This window comes from Nomascus leucogenys, chromosome X (genome assembly GCF_006542625.1).
Source record: "Nomascus leucogenys isolate Asia chromosome X, Asia_NLE_v1, whole genome shotgun sequence".
In the NCBI taxonomy this organism is placed as follows: domain Eukaryota; kingdom Metazoa; phylum Chordata; class Mammalia; order Primates; family Hylobatidae; genus Nomascus; species Nomascus leucogenys.
Window position 1 is genome coordinate 66,345,803 of NC_044406.1, and position 18,315 is coordinate 66,364,117.

Below are 18,315 nucleotides of genomic sequence, written 5' to 3' on the forward strand. Positions count from 1 at the left end.
TTGTTTAGATATAGTTAAAAATATTCCAGGGATGTGTGTGTGTTTTTTACATTGTGATTATTTTACATTAGACTTTATTTGGAACTATTATCAGATAGAAGATAATTAATGTGTCTTTCAAAGCTTTTTTTCCAGTAGGAGAGATTACGGTTATGATTTAAAATGAAGTGTGTGGAATGAAGAAGATCTGGAGTCTGGTTCATATTAAAACATCCCTGTTAACAAATAATTCAGCCTAGTGTTTTGTCTAAAATAGAGCCTCAGAGAATACATGCAGCTTCATTGATACAACAAGTAAATATCTGCTTTATGAAGCTCTAGTCTTAACAATGTTAAAGATTTAAATATGATATTGAAGGCCATTGTGGAATTTTTTTAAAAAAAAAAGAGGTCAACTTATTGTATTCTAGATATACTTTAATTTCTAAATGGATTTAAAATGAGTAGTATGGATCTGAAGTCTGTCTATACAGCAGGAAATAGGTAAGTAATTACAGCTTGTAGTAGAGTTACTTGGAGTGGTAAATGATTTTATTGGAGGTCAAATAGCTGTCAAGAGATAACAGCTCATATTAGGTTCTCATAGTGTGTACCTTTTTTGGAATATAGAGAAAGCAGGTGCTTATTATGCAAAAGTTATCAGCTGAGGCTGATTTTGTTTGTGGGGGAGGGTGTGAAAGGTGGTAAAATGTTTGATTCCAAAGTAAAATAACAGATTTGGGAGACTCTGATCACTTAACCTAATATACTGTTTCTCTGTAATAAAGTGATATCCAACTGTTCAGAATTAAAACTGACATTTTAGGTGTCTCCTATAATATATAACACTGCATATGTCTTTAAGTCAAATCCAGACTTCTTTCTTGTTGGAAAAACTATGTTCTGGCTGCCTAGGTAAGTTTGTATAGACCTAGTAAACAGAGCAGTAGGTTTCAGTATTTTTTGTAGTTCACTGTAGTGAAGATTAATTATATAAATGAAAGGTGCTGGTGTAATTGTATAGTCTTATATTTGAAAACCACAGTACATGAAATTGAGCCTCTTTTAAAGGGGCTCTGTGTGTGTGTAGGTATGTGTGGATAGAGTTTTCTGAGTTTAAGGAATTTTTGTAAATAAACAACACAGACCTATATTCTTGCTGTTGCTCAATTGTGGTTTATATTTTAGAGAGCTAATATCTGTAGTATGATAGAACTGTGGTTACTCTAAGAAACGTAATGCCATTTGTGTCCGGGCTATTTCATTGCTTTTTCCATCTCAGAGAAATCAAATGCAACTTGAGGCAAAAGAGTGGAAATTAATGATATACTGAGATAATATGTGTTTGCATATATCATTTTGAGGCTGTTTTGGAGAATACTTTAGGTAGTCCATAGATAGGCAGATGGAGATTTTTAAGTATGTAAGCTGTAAATCAATCCATTCAGTCAGATCATTTAACTTATGTGGAAGAAGGATGAGGAACAATACCACATTTTTATGTACAGAAATAACATCAGTTATTTAACATTCCCTTTTTGGCTCGTTAACAGCTTGTGGGTAGACGTAGCCCTGGATTATTATTACTTGGTTCCCTTAGGATATTGACCAGGGGAAATGGACAGGAAAATGGCAGAAAGGGAATGAAGTACTCATTTGAAAAAACAGTCAAAAGGAACAAATTATCAATTATTTGAGAATGAGTTCTCAGAAATTAGTTTATATGTTTTTGAAAGCAGTAGCAAAAGTAGAGGATTTATTTATTGGTACCATTCTAGTTCCAAAAAGGATTACAAAGTAGATGGGTTACTTATCTTGGTAATGTGGGGTTTAGATCAAGGTGAATTGAGGGGGAGAATGGGGAGAAACTGCTTTTCTTACTGCAAAGTTTCCTCTCAACTTTAGCTCTGAGCTTGCTCTCACCCTCCAGGGGTAACTTGTTCATCTCCCGGTTGACTAATATGTACTTGGGCAGCTCAGTGGGGGGACTGCATGATCTTTTCAGTTCCAGTCTCTAATGTTGGTATCAAATAAGCATTTTCATTATTGATCAAGTCATCTCATTTAGGTGCCTGTATCCTAGTAAAAAGTATCTTGCCTCAGTAATAGTCTGTACATGTAAGCATTTAAGCTTTTAGTATGTTATAGGTCTTAATATCAGTGTTACTGTACATATTAAATAACATAAAGCTCTAATTTAGACTAAAACTTGTATTATCTTTTTTTAGGACAGCCAGTAGAGGTGACTTCATGTTTTCTGCGGATCGTTTGGTAGGTGGGGGCTTTTCATTTTCATTTCATTGTTTTGCCTAGTGATATAACCATGGTAGACCACGGGATATTTTTGTTCTAGAGCATTCTGGGGCTGAAAGAGATTGTGCTAAGTAACCATCATCTTGCTAGGCTAATGAAATATTGTTTCACTGTTGCATTAAAGATCTACTTCAATACTTTTCACCACAAAGCATTACCCATGAACTAATTCCCTGTATTTCTGAGATACCACTACCTCTCAAATGGATCTTGGGAACTTGAGTCTCAGCAATTCTTAAGTGCCTCCTCTTAGGGCAGTGAAGTACATTAAAAGAAAACCAAAAATGTAAGGAGACCTCATAGTTACACTTGTGGTATCCAACGAATGTACAAAAATATATATTTCTTGTAGTTTATGGCGGCGGCAGGGGGAGGCTTATTTTGCCTCTTCTTTCCTGTACTAGCCTTCACATGTGAAATAGTACATTTGACTGTCTATGCTTTCCTCAGGCACTTCCTATTAAGGATTGACCAAGCCCAGTTCTGTTTAGCTAGTGGGATCTGAGAGGATCTCAGTCCAAATTGGTTTGTCTTCAGGGTAAGCACTGTGTTTTCTTCTTGTGTTAATATCTAAGCATGCTCAGTGCTTGAAGTGAGGTTGACATGTTTTCTGCTGTGGCTATTAGTTTTAATCCACAGCAGAAAATACATTACATTCAGGGAAGTTTAGTGTATATTTATATTTATATATAGTTTAATGTATATTTATATTTAGTGTATATTCATGAAGTTTAGTGTATATTTCATGAATGTATTTCACTAAACTTGTGTGAATCAGGCATTGTGCTAGGCTGTGTCCAGAGAGATGAGATACAGTAGTGAAGAATGTAGGCATGGTCCCTAATCTCATGGTGTTTATGATCTAAATACTAGATTTACAAACTAAGTACAAATTTAGTTTGGGAAAGAAAGGAATGAACGTGGCTTCTTAGCCCCAAAGTTATAATCAGATTAAGGTAGATGATTAAAAGGAATGTGAAAAAAAGGCATGAAACTTTTCATTTAGGTTTTGCCTGAGGAATTTATTCCAAAAGAGCATAGACAACTCCTGTTCTGCTTTTCATTATAAATATTCTTGGTTCAGAGACCAATTTTATTTAAAATTATTTGAGTTTTCAGTGGCAGTAATAACCCTTGGATAGTAACAAGATAAATGTGGTTGACATTCCTAGAGCAATAGTTAGGTCATTCTGTCTTTTATGCTTTTATCAAACCGAAAGAACAGGCTTGAAGAACTTGTATCTTAATGGCTTCTGTTTTGGTGTTTACTGGTAGAAAATGGTTCCTCTTTCTTTTGCTGTTCTTATGCTCTTTTTCTATAGAAAGTAGGAGTTAAGTTCATGGTTATTGTAAGATGCTTCCCTGAAAGGGCAAGCATAATCTTAGCCCAACGAGATAGTAAGGACCTATGGCATAATTCGCCTGAGGGGATGATGATTTGGACCTCTCTCTGTTCTCTGCAGGTGGCTTTGAAGGTCCTGATATGGGGTGAGAAAGGGTCTGTTGTGGTTGTGGTAGAGACTGGAGCTATTTAGGTTTATCTTCTTGAGGATTTCTAGTACACTATCTCCTGCAGCACATGTCATTAATATATATTATATATTAATTTTATCCTGAATTTGTCAGGGTTGGCTTCCTTGGCCCTCAGATCGTTGGGTTCTTTTTTTTTTTTAATTTTTTTTTTGCACACAAAAACAATAAACATTTTCTAAAAATACATACAAACAAAAAGATGCGTATCAAACATATTAGGAAGGTTACACATGGGAAGTCGGGGAATAGAAATGGGGGGTGGGAGTTAAAATAAGGTAGAGAGGGACTTTATGTGGATCAGTGATAATAACTCAATCCTCTATTTGACAAAGAAGAGGGAGAAGGAAGAGGAAGAAAAAGAAAGTGGGACAAGGGATCAGAAAGGGAGGAAAATAGAAAAAATTAGAGTATGACTCCAGGGTAGACCTGTTTTGTTGTCACTGAGTTGGTTGGTTGGTTTGTCTGTTGTATTTTTCATGTTTCGCCAAGTTGGCCAGACTGGTCTCGAACTCCTAGCCCGAAGTGATCAACCCGCCTCGCCCCCCAGAGTGCCGGGACCACAGGCGTGAGCCACCACGTCCAGCCCCCACATTGCTTCTGGCCTCCATGGTAGACCTCCCAGACGGAGCGGCCGGGCAGAGGCACTCCTCACTTCTTCCCAGACACGGGGCGGCTGGGCAGAGGCGCTCCTCACTTCCCAGACGGGGCGGCCAGGCAGAGACGCTCCTCACTTCTTCCCAGACGATGGGTGGCCGGGCAGAGGTGCTCCTCACTTCCCAGACGGGGCGGCCGGGCAGAGGCGCTCCTCACTTCCCAGACGGGGCGGCCGGGCCGAGGCGCTCCTCACTTCCCAGACGGGGTGGCCGGGCAGAGGCGCTCCTCACTTCCCAGACGGGTGGGTGGGCAGAGGCTCTCCTCATTTCCCAGATGGGGCGGCCGGGCAGAGGCGCTCCTCACTTCTTCCCGGACACGGCGGCCGGGCAGAGGCGCTCCTCACTTCCCAGACGGGGCGGCCGGGCAGAGGCGCTCCTCACTTCTTCCCAGACGGGGCGGCCGGGCAGAGGCGCTCCTCACTTCTTCCCGGACGGGGCGGCCAGGCAGAGGCGCTCCTCACTTCTTCCCGGACGGGGCGGCCGGGCAGAGGCGCTCCTCACCTCCCAGACGATAGGTGGCCGGGCAGAGGCGCTCCTCATTTCACAGATGGGGCGGCCGGGCAGAGGCGCTCCTCACTTCCCAGACGGTGGGTGGCCGGGAGAGGCGCTCCTCACTTCCCAGACGGTGGGTGGCCGGGAGAGGCGCTCCTCACTTCCCAGACGGTGGGTGGCCGGGCAGAGGCGCTCCTCACTTCCCAGACGGTGGGTGGCCGGGCAGAGGCGCTCCTCACTTCCCAGACGGGGTGGCCGGGCAGAGGCGCTCCTCACTTCCCAGACGGTGGGTGGCCGGGCAGAGGCGCTCCTCACTTCCCAGACAGTGGGTGGCCGGGCAGAGGCGCTCCTCACTTCCCAGACGGGGCGGCCGGGCAGAGGCGCTCCTCACTTCCCAGACGGGGGGCGGGCAGAGGCCTCCTCATTTCCCAGATGGGGCGCCGGGCAGAGGGCTCCTCACTTCTTCCCGGACGGGGCGGCCGGGCAGAGGCGCTCCTCACTTCTTCCCGACGGGGCGGCCGGGCAGAGGCGCTCCTCACTTCTTCCCGGACGGGGCGGCCGGGCAGAGGCGCTCCTCACTTCTTCCCGGATGGGGGGCCGGGCAGAGGGCTCCTCACTTCTTCCCGACGGGGCGGCCGGGCAGAGGCGCTCCTCACTTCTTCCCGATGGGGCGGCCGGGCAGAGGCGCTCCTCACTTCCCAGACGGTGGGTGGCCGGGCAGAGGCGCTCCTCACTTCCCAGACGGTGGTGGCCGGGCAGAGGCGCTCCTCATTCCAGAGGGGGGCCGGGCAGAGGCGCTCCTCACTTCCCAGACGGTGGGTGGCCGGGCAGAGGCGCTCCTCACTTCCCAGACGGGGGGCCGGGCAGAGGCGCTCCTCACTTCCCGACGGGGCGGCCGGGCAGAGGCGCTCCTCACTTCTTCCCGACGGGGCGGCCGGGCAGAGGCGCTCCTCACTTCTTCCCGGACGGGGCGGCCGGGCAGAGGCGCTCCTCACTTCTTCCCGGACGGGGCGGCCGGGCAGAGGCGCTCCTCACTTCTCCCGACGGGGCGGCCGGGCAGAGGCGCTCCTCACTTCCCAGACGGTGGGTGGCCGGGCAGAGGCGCTCCTCACTTCCCAGACGGTGGGTGGCCGGGCAGAGGCGCTCCTCACTTCCCAGACGGTGGGTGGCCGGGCAGAGGCGCTCCTCACTTCCCAGACGGTGGGTGGCCGGGCAGAGGCGCTCCTCGCTTCCCTGACGGGGCGGCCGGGCAGAGGCGCTCCTCACTTCCCAGACGGTGGGTGGCCGGGCAGAGGCCTCCTCCTTCCCGACGGGCGGCCGGGCAGAGGCGCTCCTCACTTCCCAGACGGGTGGCCGGGCAGAGGCCTCCTCACTTCCCAGACGGGGCGGCCGGGCAGAGGCGCTCCTCACTTCCCAGACGGTGGGTGGCCGGGCAGAGGCGCTCCTCACTTCCCAGACGGGGCGGCCGGGCAGAGGCGCTCCTCACTTCCCAGACGGGGCGGCTGGGCAGAGGCGCTCCTCACTTCCCAGACGGGGCGGCCGGGCAGAGGCGCTCCTCACTTCTTCCCGGACGGGGTGCCCGGGCAGAGGCGCTTCTCACTTCCTCCCGGACGGGGCGGCCGGGCAGAGGCGCTCCTCACCTCCCAGACGATAGGTGGCCAGGCAGAGGCGCTCCTCACTTCCCAGATGATGGGTGGCCAGGCAGAGGTGCTCCTCACTTCCCAGACAATGGGTGGCCGGGCAGAGGTGCTCCTCACTTCCCAGACGGGGCGGCCGGGCAGAGGCGCTCCTCACTTCCCAGACGATGGGTGGCCAGGCAGAGGCGCTCCTCACTTCCCAGACGATGGGTGGCCAGGCAGAGGCGCTCCTTACTTCCCAGACGATGGGTGGCCGGGCATAGGCGCGCCTCACTTCCCAGACAATGGGTGGCCGGGCAGAGGCTCTCCTCACTTCCCAGACGGGGCGGCCGGGCAGAGGCGCTCCTCACTTCCCAGACGATGGGCGGCCGGGCAGAGGCGCTCCTCACTTCCCAGGCGGGGCGGCCGGGCAGAGGCGCTCCTCACTTCCCAGACGATGGGTGGCCGGGCAGAGGTGCTCCTCACTTCCCAGACGGGGCGGCCGGGCAGAGGTACCCCTCACCTCTTCCCAGACGGGGCGGCCGGGCAGAGGCGCTCCTCACTTCTTCCCGGACGGGGCGCCTGGGCAGAGGCACTCCTCACTTCCCAGATGGGGCAGCCGGGCAGAGGCGCTCCTCACTTCTTCCCAGATGGGGTGGCCGGGCAGAGGCGCTCCTCACTTCCCAGACGGGGCGGCCGGGCAGAGGCACTCCTCACTTCCCAGACGATGGGTGCCTGGGCAGAGGCGCTCCTTACTTCCCAGATGGGGCGGCTGGGCAGAGGGGCCCCTCACTTCTTCCCGGACGGGGCGGCCGGGCAGAGGGGCTCCTCCCTTCTTCCCGGACGGGGCGGCAGGGCAGAGGTGCTCCTCACTTCTTCCCGGACGGGGCGGCCGGGCAGAGGCGCTCCTCACTTCCCAGACGGGGCGGCCGGGCAGAGGCGCTCCTCACTTCTTCCCAGACGGGGCGGCCGGGCAGAGGCGCTCCTCACTTCCCAGATGGGGCGGCTGGGCAGAGGCGCTCCTCACTTCTTCCCGGACGGAGCGGCCGGGCAGAGGCGCTCCTCACTTCCCAGACGGGGCGGCCGGGCAGAGGCGCTCCTCACTTCTTCCCAGACGGGGCGGCCAGGCAGAGGCGCTCCTCATTTCCCAGACGGGGCGGCCGGGCAGAGGCGCTCCTCACTTCCCAGACGATGGGTGGCCGGGCAGAGGCGCTCCTCACCTCCCAGACGATGGGTGGCCGGGCAGAGGCGCTCCTCACCTCCCAGACGATGGGTGGCTGGGCAGAGGCGCTCCTCACCTCCCAGACGATGGGTGGCCAGGCAGAGACGCTCCCCACCTCCCAGACGGGGCGGCGGCCGGGCAGGGGCTGCAATCCCAGCACCCTGGTAGGCCAAGGCAGGCGGCTGGGAGGCGGAGGCTGCCGCGAGCCCAGACCACGCCACCGCACTCCAGCCCGGGCAACACCGAGCACCGGGTGAGCGAGACTCCGTCTGCAGTCCCAGCACCTCGGGAGGCTGAGGCGGGCAGAGCACTCGGCGTCAGGAGCCGGTGAGCAGCATGGCCAACATGGCGACCGCGCGCCTGCAGCCAAACGAGAAAAAGCAGGCAGCGGTGGCGCACGGCGGCAGTCCCAGGCAGTCCGCGGCGCGGGCAGCAGCGAGCCGAGGAGATTGCAGTCTGGGCGACGAGGGAAAGGAAGGAAGGAAGGAAGGAAGGAGGGAGTGAGGGAGGGAGGGAGGGAGGGAAGGCAGGCAGGCAGGCCGTTGGGTTCTTTATGTTTTAGTCACTCTTCTGATTTTATGCTCTCCTGTAAGAGTTGGGCACACTAATTTCTGTCCCAGTGTTGGAGGGGATGGGGATAGGAGGTAAGACTCATTAGAGGACTGTTACTAGGAGGAAAAGATCTAGGCTCTTCAAAGAAAAGAATCCTCTTTTACCCTTGTAATTTGCTCATAAAAAATAAATCTCCACAAAAGATGGTGGCTGGAGGTGAGTATGCACGCATATGCAGTATTCATGAGGTGCCTGGGCCCTCTGTCTGATGCTGCAGGCTGACAAAATCCTGGCTTATTTAGAATTGATTGTTTTAATGGCAGCAGGGTGTTATTGTATGTTGTGATAACGGAGCATAGGGCCTGGTGCTTCTCCCTGCTGTTGCAGATTCTCAATCAGTAATGTAATGTTGATTGGATAAAATGTGCATTGCAGACTCAGCATTACTTTTATCATAGTTGGCTTTGGTTGTTCATGGGATTACCATATCTTGTTTTTGGAGGCTCTTCTAGTAGTTCTGAGTGATGGTTTCCTTTGTACTACACATTACGATTGATATGAGCCTTATTCTTTAGATGAGAAGCCCCAGTGCATTTTACTGGATCCTCCTTCAAGCTCAGTAAATTGGTTCAGCCAGTGCACTCATTTATTTCCTCTAAAGAAGTTTCAGGCTTTATTTACATTATGGTGGGACTTTGTTAAAAATAATCTGACTTAATGATTTCCAAGGTACTGAATAAAGCAGAGAAATTCCCAGTGAGCACTATTTCCAGAATAAGAAGAAGTATATTACTTCCAAGAGTGCTTGCCATGACTGTTGTCACTTGCTGGAGTTTTGTGTCCCTCATAGTCTGGACTGACAGAATGAGAATCAGAAGGCATATTGGAGCCTTTTGGTGGCAGTCATGTGCCTATCTGAGGTTGGATACCTAGCAGCAAGTAGCATGGCATTTGGATCTATCCCCGTATCTAACACATGATAGGGGGCCCCTTACTGCCTCCATAAGTGAAACCTTTGCCTAGTGTGTTCATGACTCTGCCTATTGTTCAGCTCCTGAAGCTAACAGCTAATAGGAGATTCCCAGCAGGTTCTCAACTTCTTCTTCCTTTGACTCTCTAGATCAGACTTGTTGTGGAAGAGGGATTGAATCAGCTGCCATATAAAGAATGCATGGTGACCACTCCAACAGGTAACTAGGGCTGTTATTCTCAAATTTTCCTCATAAAAATTCTGAGCTAGAATGGGGAAAGATGTAAGTAAAGCAATCTAAGTAAACTAAAAATGGAAAATGAAGAGGCTAGGTGGAGCTATTCTTTTAAAATCTTAAAAAAAACTCAGGCATTTGGGAAATAAATCTGTGTAGATGACTTTTTGTTAATGGCTTGCTTGTCAATTCAAGTTAAAGGTTAAAAAAAAAATACTCTTCAGCATGCAGGTGTTGCCTCTGATGATGGCCCATTGAGACCATAGTTAAGAATTGCTGGCAGCTTATCTTCATCTCTATGGGAAAGCTGCTGGTGAGCACAAATGGGCAAGTCTGTTTTGGCACTGAAATTACATGTTAAAAAAGGATAGACAGTAAAAAAGAAAACTAAAAATGATAAGAATTGGAGAAGGTGCTTTGTTCTATCCTTTAATAGAAAGTAGCCAAAGATCCCTGTTTCAGGGATTTGAAATTATGATTTGGTTTAGTAAATAATGTAAAACTGTTCTATTCAAAGGATTGACTTATGAAACTTGGGACTGAGTTTGTAGCATCATAATTGACATAAATTCAGGATGAGACCACGAGTTGAGCATGTCTTAATAACTATTTCAGCCACTTTCTTCTCCTTTTAAGGCAGAATGGAGGCTCATAAAGAAGAATGGAGGCTCATAAAGAAGAATGGAATGAGGAAGCTTTCTGCTGTGGCTCACAGTGGGGTCCCAGTTTGAATTGATGGGGTATATAGCATTCTCAGAGTGCAGTGATTCTCCTTTGAATTCAGTTTGAGGCATGTGTATGTGAATATTATGTTATAATAAGTCCTATTCCCATTCAATGAAGTCTGCCTCTCCCAATTATCCCCACAGGTTTCTTTTTTTTTTTTTTTTTTTTTTTTTTTTTTTTTTTGAGACGGAGTCTCGCTCTCTCACTCAGGCTGGAGTGCAGTGGCGTGATCTCGGCTCACTGCAAGCTCCACCTCCCGGGTTCACGCCATTCTCCTGCCTCAGCCTCCCGAGTAGCTAGGACTACAGGCGCCCGCCATCACGCCCGGCTAATTTTTTGTATTTTTTTTAGTAGAGACGGTTTCACCGTGGTCTCGATCTCCTGACCTTGTGATCCGCCCGCCTCGGCCTCCCAAAGTGCTGGGATTACAAGCGTGAGCCACCGCGCCCGGCCCCCACAGGTTTCTTATGAAGAATTAAGAAATAACTGAAAAATCATGACTCATGTCATTATTTCCACAGGGAATCTCAGGCATTATACAGTGTGTCTGAACAAGGGTTGCTTTGTGCTCATCTACTTTAAACCATAGACACTTTATAAAATAAGTAGGTTACTCCAGTGATGAAAGATAAATTCTTTGGTTTTATTTCCTGACAGGGTACAAGTATGAAGGAGTGAAATTTGAGAAGGGAAATTGTGGGGTCAGCATAATGAGAAGCGGTAGGTTCACATGTGTGTGATTTTTGTCTCTTTGTATGCATAGAAATGGTTGCTGTTTTCCAGAAGAGAGGCTGGCTTGTCTGTCATAATTGCAGCCTGCCTTTAGTTAAATCTTGCCACCTGTGTTATCTAGCCTCATGGTGCTGTGGAGTCATGGCCTGTGTGAGGCTAGGTTTGGCTAATTTTAACTACAGAGCATATTCCCTAATAGAGTGCTCCCATGGGCAAGCCAGCTTTCAAAGAGATTCAGGGGAGGATGGGAGGATAGGAGGATGTGATGATGCTATCTTGGGGAGAACAGGGCAGTTTGAAGACTGAGGGAATATGGCCTTTATTCTTCCATAAATCTTTTGCATTTTCTCAGACAAAAGTCACAAATTTAGGTGGTTTAAAGGCTTCTTTAAAATAATAGAGATAAAAATATTCCTGATATTTAAAAAGCTCGGGGAGCTGCTCAACAAAACACTTTATTTCCTATAATCACGGAAGCATGACAGCTCTAAAACTTGTAAGCCAGCAGTAAAACTAGCTTATTCTAGTTTCATAAACCAGCCCTTAACCTGGTTTCATTAACCTCCACTAAGTATGAAATATGAGCATATCAGAAATAAAAGCTGTCAGCTTCAGAATAATTATTTTCATCTTCCTTCCTTTTTGTATTAATAACAGTGACAAACTATACTTTGGCCTATTCTTGGACTTTCTCTCTTTCCCCTAATCTTTTTTCTTTCTTTTTTCTTCTTCAAGGTGAGGCAATGGAACAAGGTTTACGAGACTGCTGTCGATCCATACGAATTGGAAAGATCCTGATTCAGAGTGATGAGGAGACACAAAGAGCCAAAGTATATTATGCCAAATTCCCCCCAGACATTTACCGGAGAAAAGTCCTTCTGATGTATCCAATTCTCAGTGAGTGGCTTCCATTTATTTGTAACCGTTGGTTAGGTTTAAATTCAACTTAGTGCCTGCCTCCTAGGTACCCTTACATAAAAGGCAAAAATAGTTTCTAAATGTTTTTTTCTCAGGTGGGAAAACTGGCCGGGGCAGTTCACTGGAGAGTTTTTATCGCATAATAAGAGAATATACAGTAGTCAGACCTTATTAGCCCCAACAAGCTTCTGTCTTGAACACATTGAAACAAAGGATTTAATGAGGCAAAATATATGGAATACAGAAAATATATTGAAACATATCTCCTCCTTAGCCTAATGAGTACAGCAGTGATTTTCCTCAATAATTTATTCTTTCTGGAGGTAATATTTTTTCCTGCTATTCTGTTCTCTTTCTTAAGCTTACTCAGACCACACTTGGCATGGTCTTTAAGGGAGGTGAGAGGGAATATGTTAAATTTGATATCTCATATGCTAAATGAATTTAGGGCTTGGTATTTGATAACTGAAAAGTGTATGTGTCATGTTCATTATTGAAGATAGCATGGATAAAGAACAAGTACCTTCATATGCAGTGGTTTCTTACGTTAGATTGCTATATTGCTCTTCAAAGACATTTTGTGGATGGGTGCTGTGGCTCACACCTGTAATCTCAGCACTTTGGGAGGTCGAGGTGGAAGGATCGCTTGAGCCCAGGAGTTTATGACCAGCCTGGGCAACATATGGAGAACCCATTTCTGAAATAAATCGAAAAAGTAGCTGGGTGTGGTGGCACGTGCCTATAGTCCCAGCTACTTGGGAGGCTGAGGTGGGAGGATGGCTTGAGCCTGGGAAGTCAAGGCTACAGTGGGCCGAGATCATGCCACTGCACTCCAGCCTGAGTGACAGAGTGAGTCCCTGTCCCAAAAAAAAAAAAAAAAAGAAAAAAGACATTTAAAAATGAATGTTAAGGTTGCTAATCCATTTGGTTATCTTTTGATTCCAGGCACTGGAAATACTGTAATTGAAGCTGTAAAGGTTCTTATAGAACATGGAGTTCAACCCAGTGTTATCATCCTACTCAGTCTGTTCTCCACTCCTCATGGTGAGTTCAGCATGAGGCAGTAACTAGGGCTCCATATAGTCCTGAGGTGGGTAAGTATGCGTTTTCTAGCTTCTAATCCTGAGGAAAAGTTTATCTGCTTTCATATTAAATCTGAATCTAATTTGGGTAATTATAACTTGTGTTTGTCATCTCTAAGCTTAGTGATAACATTTTATACCATTCTAATGTTCAAATGCAAATAGAGAAGTATAAACTAACCCCATTTAAAAGAATTGCAATTGTTTTCCTGGTTTGGCCTGCAAATGACTCAAAGGTTCCTATTTCCCTTGGCTCCCCACCTGAGGCTGAGAACTGCTCACAAACAGCAAGAAACATAAGGTTCTAGCTAGCCCTGTAGTCTTACTGAAGTAATCTTTGCAGTGTGAAGTGAAGAGCAGAAGTTTTTAAAGTTAGACTTCTGCTCAAAGAGCAGAGAGAACTGTGTGTTCTCCATTTCCTGAAGGAGGTGTACCTAACTTAATATCCTAGTGTTTTTTGCCATACATTATAGAACAATTGGGAATATATTTTAAGAAAATAATTATAGGTGCGTGTAGAAATTTAGCTTCTAGGATGTTTATTGTAGAGTTATTTGGTATAAGAAAAAATGTGAAAGTATACAAATGACTCACAATAAGGAAATGGTTAAATAATATATATTCAAAAGATATACTATTATGTAACTGTTAAATCATGTTTTTGGAAAATATTGAATGGCATCCAAAAATGTACATGGTAAATGTAAAAAAGCAGTATAAAAATAACAGCATTAGAATAGGGTAAAGTGTTATCACCAAGCTTGGAGATGACCAGTACCAATTATGACTATTTTAATTACAAAAATCAGTGTTGGATTTAATATGGAACCTAATAAATCTTTCCTTAGCATGAGAGGCTAGACAGACACACAATGTTGTTTCAATTTTGGTTTCAAAATGCATACACAATATTAATAGTGGTTATTTTAGGCTGGTGGGATTCTAAGTGCTTTTCATTTTATTTTTAAGCTTTAAATTGGTATTTTTCAAATGTTGTACATTGAATTTGTATTTGCTTCATAATTTTTAAAAAGGGCAATATATGGCTTCTCTAGTCAGGTGTTTTCTCATTTCCAAAATTTCTAAGTCTTAGCCAGTTCTGAAGAGGCTACAGTATATCTAGTTGGGAAAGCTGGTTTCAGTAGGTTATTGATAGGAGTTATGGCCTGTTTGATTACTTTGCTGTTTCATAACCAACTATTACTTGTAGTTCAAATGTTGGTGGTAACAAAAGGTGATTTGCTTAGTTATCATTTATATATATAAAACACAGGTGGCATTGAAAATATTGAGAGAATCCAGTAATTATTAAAATTTTTGCCTTTGGGAATAGAAAAGCACTCTTTTTAGTTCTAATAGTATACATGAGAATGGTGTACTATTCTTTGACATTTATAGCTGAAAAATTTTATTCTGTGGCAACTTTGCTATGGATTTTTAGTTTGACAGGGTAATTAAAATAGTCATAATTTGTATTGGTCATCTCTAAGCTTGGTGATAACATTTTATGTGATTCTAATGCTATTATTTATATATTTTTTACATTTTTACATTTACCATGTACATTTTTTGATGCCATTCAATATTTTCCAAAAATATGATTTAACAGTTATATATTACATCCTTTGAATATGTTATTTATTTAGCCATTTCCTTATTGTGAGTTATTTACATACTTTCACATTTTTTCTTATGCCAAATCACTCTACAATGAATATCCTAGTCCTTGTTACCTTTCCCTACCTATTCCCCTCCCCATAAGCTAGAGTCCTAACTTCTAAAAAGCTGGCGTGCTCTGACACACCAGCTTTTTCTGTGAAAAGCAAGTACACTGTGAAACACTATGCTTGTTTCACGGTGTTTCAGTTGGGAAACCATCATCTTATGTGTGATCATCTTTAATTTTTTTAATAGAGATAGGGTGTTGCTGTGTGGCCTAGGCTGGTCTCAAACTCCTGGCCTTGAGTGATCCTCCTGCCTCAGCCTTCTAAAGCTCTGAGATTACAGGCTTGAGGCACTGTGCCTGGCCTGTGATCCTCATTTTAAAAAGGACTGTATTCACTCTATTACAGTCACCTTTAAAATAAAACAAAATAAAAAATACTCTTTAGGGGGAAAGTTTCTATAACTGAATAATTATATTTTTCAACTTGAGTATAAAATAATAATTCTAAGAATGTATTAGTGAGATGGAGGGTGCATAGTCTGACTACTGTCAAAGCTTTTCAGACTTTATAAAAAGGAAGAGATTAACCAAGTCTGATTAGGTATCCAAAGATCATTGCTTTCTGTCAATTCTTCTGTCAATTTTAGACCTAGTGGCAATAACTACAAAATTCCTGAATTACAACTGGTGTTACCAAAATATCCTACCATAATAACTTTTTTTTTTTGAAGGTGCCAAATCAATCATTCAGGAGTTTCCAGAGATCACAATTTTAACTACTGAAGTTCATCCTGTTGCACCTACACATTTTGGACAGAAATACTTTGGAACAGACTAAGTTATTTAAGTAAAATAATTATCTTGTGTAATATTACAATCATGTTTTAATTTTCTATTTGTTTTACTGATTCAATTGAGGGTGGCAGAGAAAAATGTGTTAAAATGCTTTTTAGTTTTGGAAGTGGGTATATTTGAGGTTATATCTCATTTAGTTATTTGTTTACTGTTGGCACCGAATTCAACAATGAAGTATATGTAATTCTTACAAAACATAAATTTTAATAATATTCTAATGCAAATTACTGAATCCTCAGTGCATTAAAATTATTTCCTAATTTATGAGCCTCTTAGTTTGGAGGTTGCTTGAAGCCACAAATAAAACTCAAATGAGAGTCAGTTCTTTGTCCCACTGTAGTTTGCATTTTGTTTAGTTTGGTTTTAGCTCTGGTAAGGTTTCATATATGTGGCTATTGCCACATTCCTCTACTGTTTTCTTTCTGATACTGGACATGCTAGTAACTTGGAGAGGAGAATAAAAGAATGTCTCCTGGAATTTTACATTCCCATTAATGTCCTCATTCAATTGGCAGACCTAGGATGTATGGTTAACTCTCAGGCCATTATGTTCTTCATGGCTCATTTCCCAAACTGCATTGTTGGTAGGTGCCTTGCTAAGCTGTAATGCAGTGAAGAAGATAGTGGGGCATTTTTAGTAATTGGAACTGTAACATTAATTTACAAGATTGAACCGGGGATGTCTGGATGCTGACAAGGGAGAGCCAAGTACTGTTAATGCCATCAATTCTCTAGGAAGGTATTGGTGGTTTTTCTGAAGTGTGGGAGAAAGGGTGGTTTCTTGCTGGATTTCATGGCCAGTAAGTAAATTTAAATGCTTCATTTTTAATTTGGATGTTTCTGCTAGAGACCTTTGATTTGGAAATTAGTTATTTTGCATGTTTGTCAACTGTGTATGTATTAAAATAGAAAAAAAACCATGCTTTTTATAAAAACCCCCAAGATTTGTATATGTTCCTCTTTAGGCTTCTGAAAGGGAGAGAAACCATTTTGGAAATCAATGATGGTGTTCTGAAATCTGCTTGTAAAACTGATCTCATTTTACATTGATATTAAAACATTTTAACAGTGTTGGCTAGCTGATTACTTGATTAATTATACTCCCATGGCCCCACAGGCAGCTGTTGTGGGCCTCTGTTCAAAAGCACAGAAAAGAGCAGAAGGAAATGTCTTTGAAAGAATCAAAGCTGATGAAATCAGCAAAGATTGGGGGAAAGGAAGGAAGCCTGGTGCAGATTGGATTATATTTTTCCTTTGGAGACTAGAATACTAGAAGAACTTCAGTATATTTTTCCCTTTATTTTTGAAGACTGTCATATAATAAATTGAGATTAATAGATTACTCATATTACAGTTCTTCCATGGCAAATGTTGCTTTCAAGTTGTTACTGAAATTCTCGTCTATACTTGTCAGTTAACTGTCTTGATACAGTGTGGATTTTGTTTACTCCTGACTAGCAGAAGTTATAACTAAAGCCCGTTAAAGCCAGAATTTCTATCTCCCTCTCCCAGCACAGATGTGAACCAGCAAATTTAGCTGGAGAACAGATATGCTTGAGATTGGTGCATCAAACTAGTTGAAAAGATGATGCCTACCACTATAGGAGTTAATGCTTCTAAATTAGTGCTTATGTTAGGGCTTCAGTATTTCATTTGAGGTGACTTTCCAAAACAGCAGACAAATTTATATTAAAGTGTAGATATAAAACCATATTTTAAGCAAATTATTTTTGTATTACCAACCATTTAGATTTAACATGTCTTTGTTCCTCAACTGATATTTAGTTGACTACATTTGGTTCTCACATGAAGGGCCTAGAATGAACAGTAGGAAGTATTCGATGAGGTCATAGTCCCCCCAATGTTTGTCTTCTATCCCTCTCTAGATTTCAAGAAAATTATACCTATGGGTTTTGAAGTTTGGGTCTTTTTAGGAAATGAGGCATTATTTGTAGGGTTAATCACTTGCAGGACTCTTTGAACATGGGACATTTTTTAAGTATTCTAAATTTAACACAAGATTAACAGACTATTCAAAACAAGATTGTTTTTAAGTAATGTGAACTTCAGAGTAGTATAAACTGTGTATATTCCTTACTGAAGAACATACCCTAGCACAATAAAAACAACACTCCAATCGTATATGCAGTGGTTCTCAAAACTTGAATGTGCATCAGAATCACCTAGAGGGCCACAGATTGCTGCAGCCTAACAAGTTCCCACGAGATGCTAACGTTGTTTTGGAGACCACATTTTGATTTAAGACATTTCTTTTATAATACAAGCATTTAATGTTATAAGTTTTCCTATAAATATTGATTTAGCTGTGCCTCACAAATTTTGATATAGTATGTTTCATTTTCATTTATATTAAAATAATTGCTCATTTTTCATTTCTTCTTTGACCCAGGGTTATTTAGAAACGTGTCATTTAATTTCCAAATATGGGATTTTCCAGATTTCTTTCTGTTATTGCTTTCTAATTTAATCCCATTGTGGTGAGAGAATATACTTATTATTATTTGAATCCTTTTAAATTTATGGAGACTTGTTTTATGGCCCAGAATATAGTCTCTTTTGGTAAATCTTCCATGTGTGCTTGAAAACCATGTTTTATCCTGCCGTTTTTGGATAGAGCGTTCTATGTCAATTAGGTTAAGTTGGTTGATAGTGTTGTTCAAGTCTTCTACTTTACTGATTTTCTCTTTTTTCGTCTGCTCCTTCTGAGGCAACTTTACTGAATTTCTGTCTACTTATTCTATCAGTTGTTG

General features: G+C 44.0%; 1 protein-coding gene across 5 annotated transcripts in view; it reads left to right on the forward strand.

Annotated features, from left to right (window-relative positions):
* Positions 1-16,615, forward strand: part of UPRT (uracil phosphoribosyltransferase homolog) — a 36,712-nt gene extending 20,097 nt beyond the window's left edge. For 4 of the 5 annotated variants that reach the window (XM_030806394.1, XM_030806396.1, XM_030806397.1 and 1 more), the window contains exons 2-7: positions 2,208-2,250; positions 9,481-9,550; positions 10,949-11,011; positions 11,759-11,920; positions 12,887-12,985; positions 15,421-16,615. In XM_030806394.1, coding sequence (XP_030662254.1) covers positions 2,208-2,250; positions 9,481-9,550; positions 10,949-11,011; positions 11,759-11,920; positions 12,887-12,985; positions 15,421-15,527 — 544 coding nt within the window. In that variant the 3' untranslated portion in view covers positions 15,528-16,615. Of the gene's footprint in view, positions 1-2,207; positions 2,251-9,480; positions 9,551-10,948; positions 11,012-11,758; positions 11,921-12,886; positions 13,036-15,420 lie in introns of all 5 variants that reach the window. The other variant, XM_030806395.1, reaches the window with a different exon arrangement.
* Positions 16,616-18,315: the final 1,700 nt, after the last annotated feature.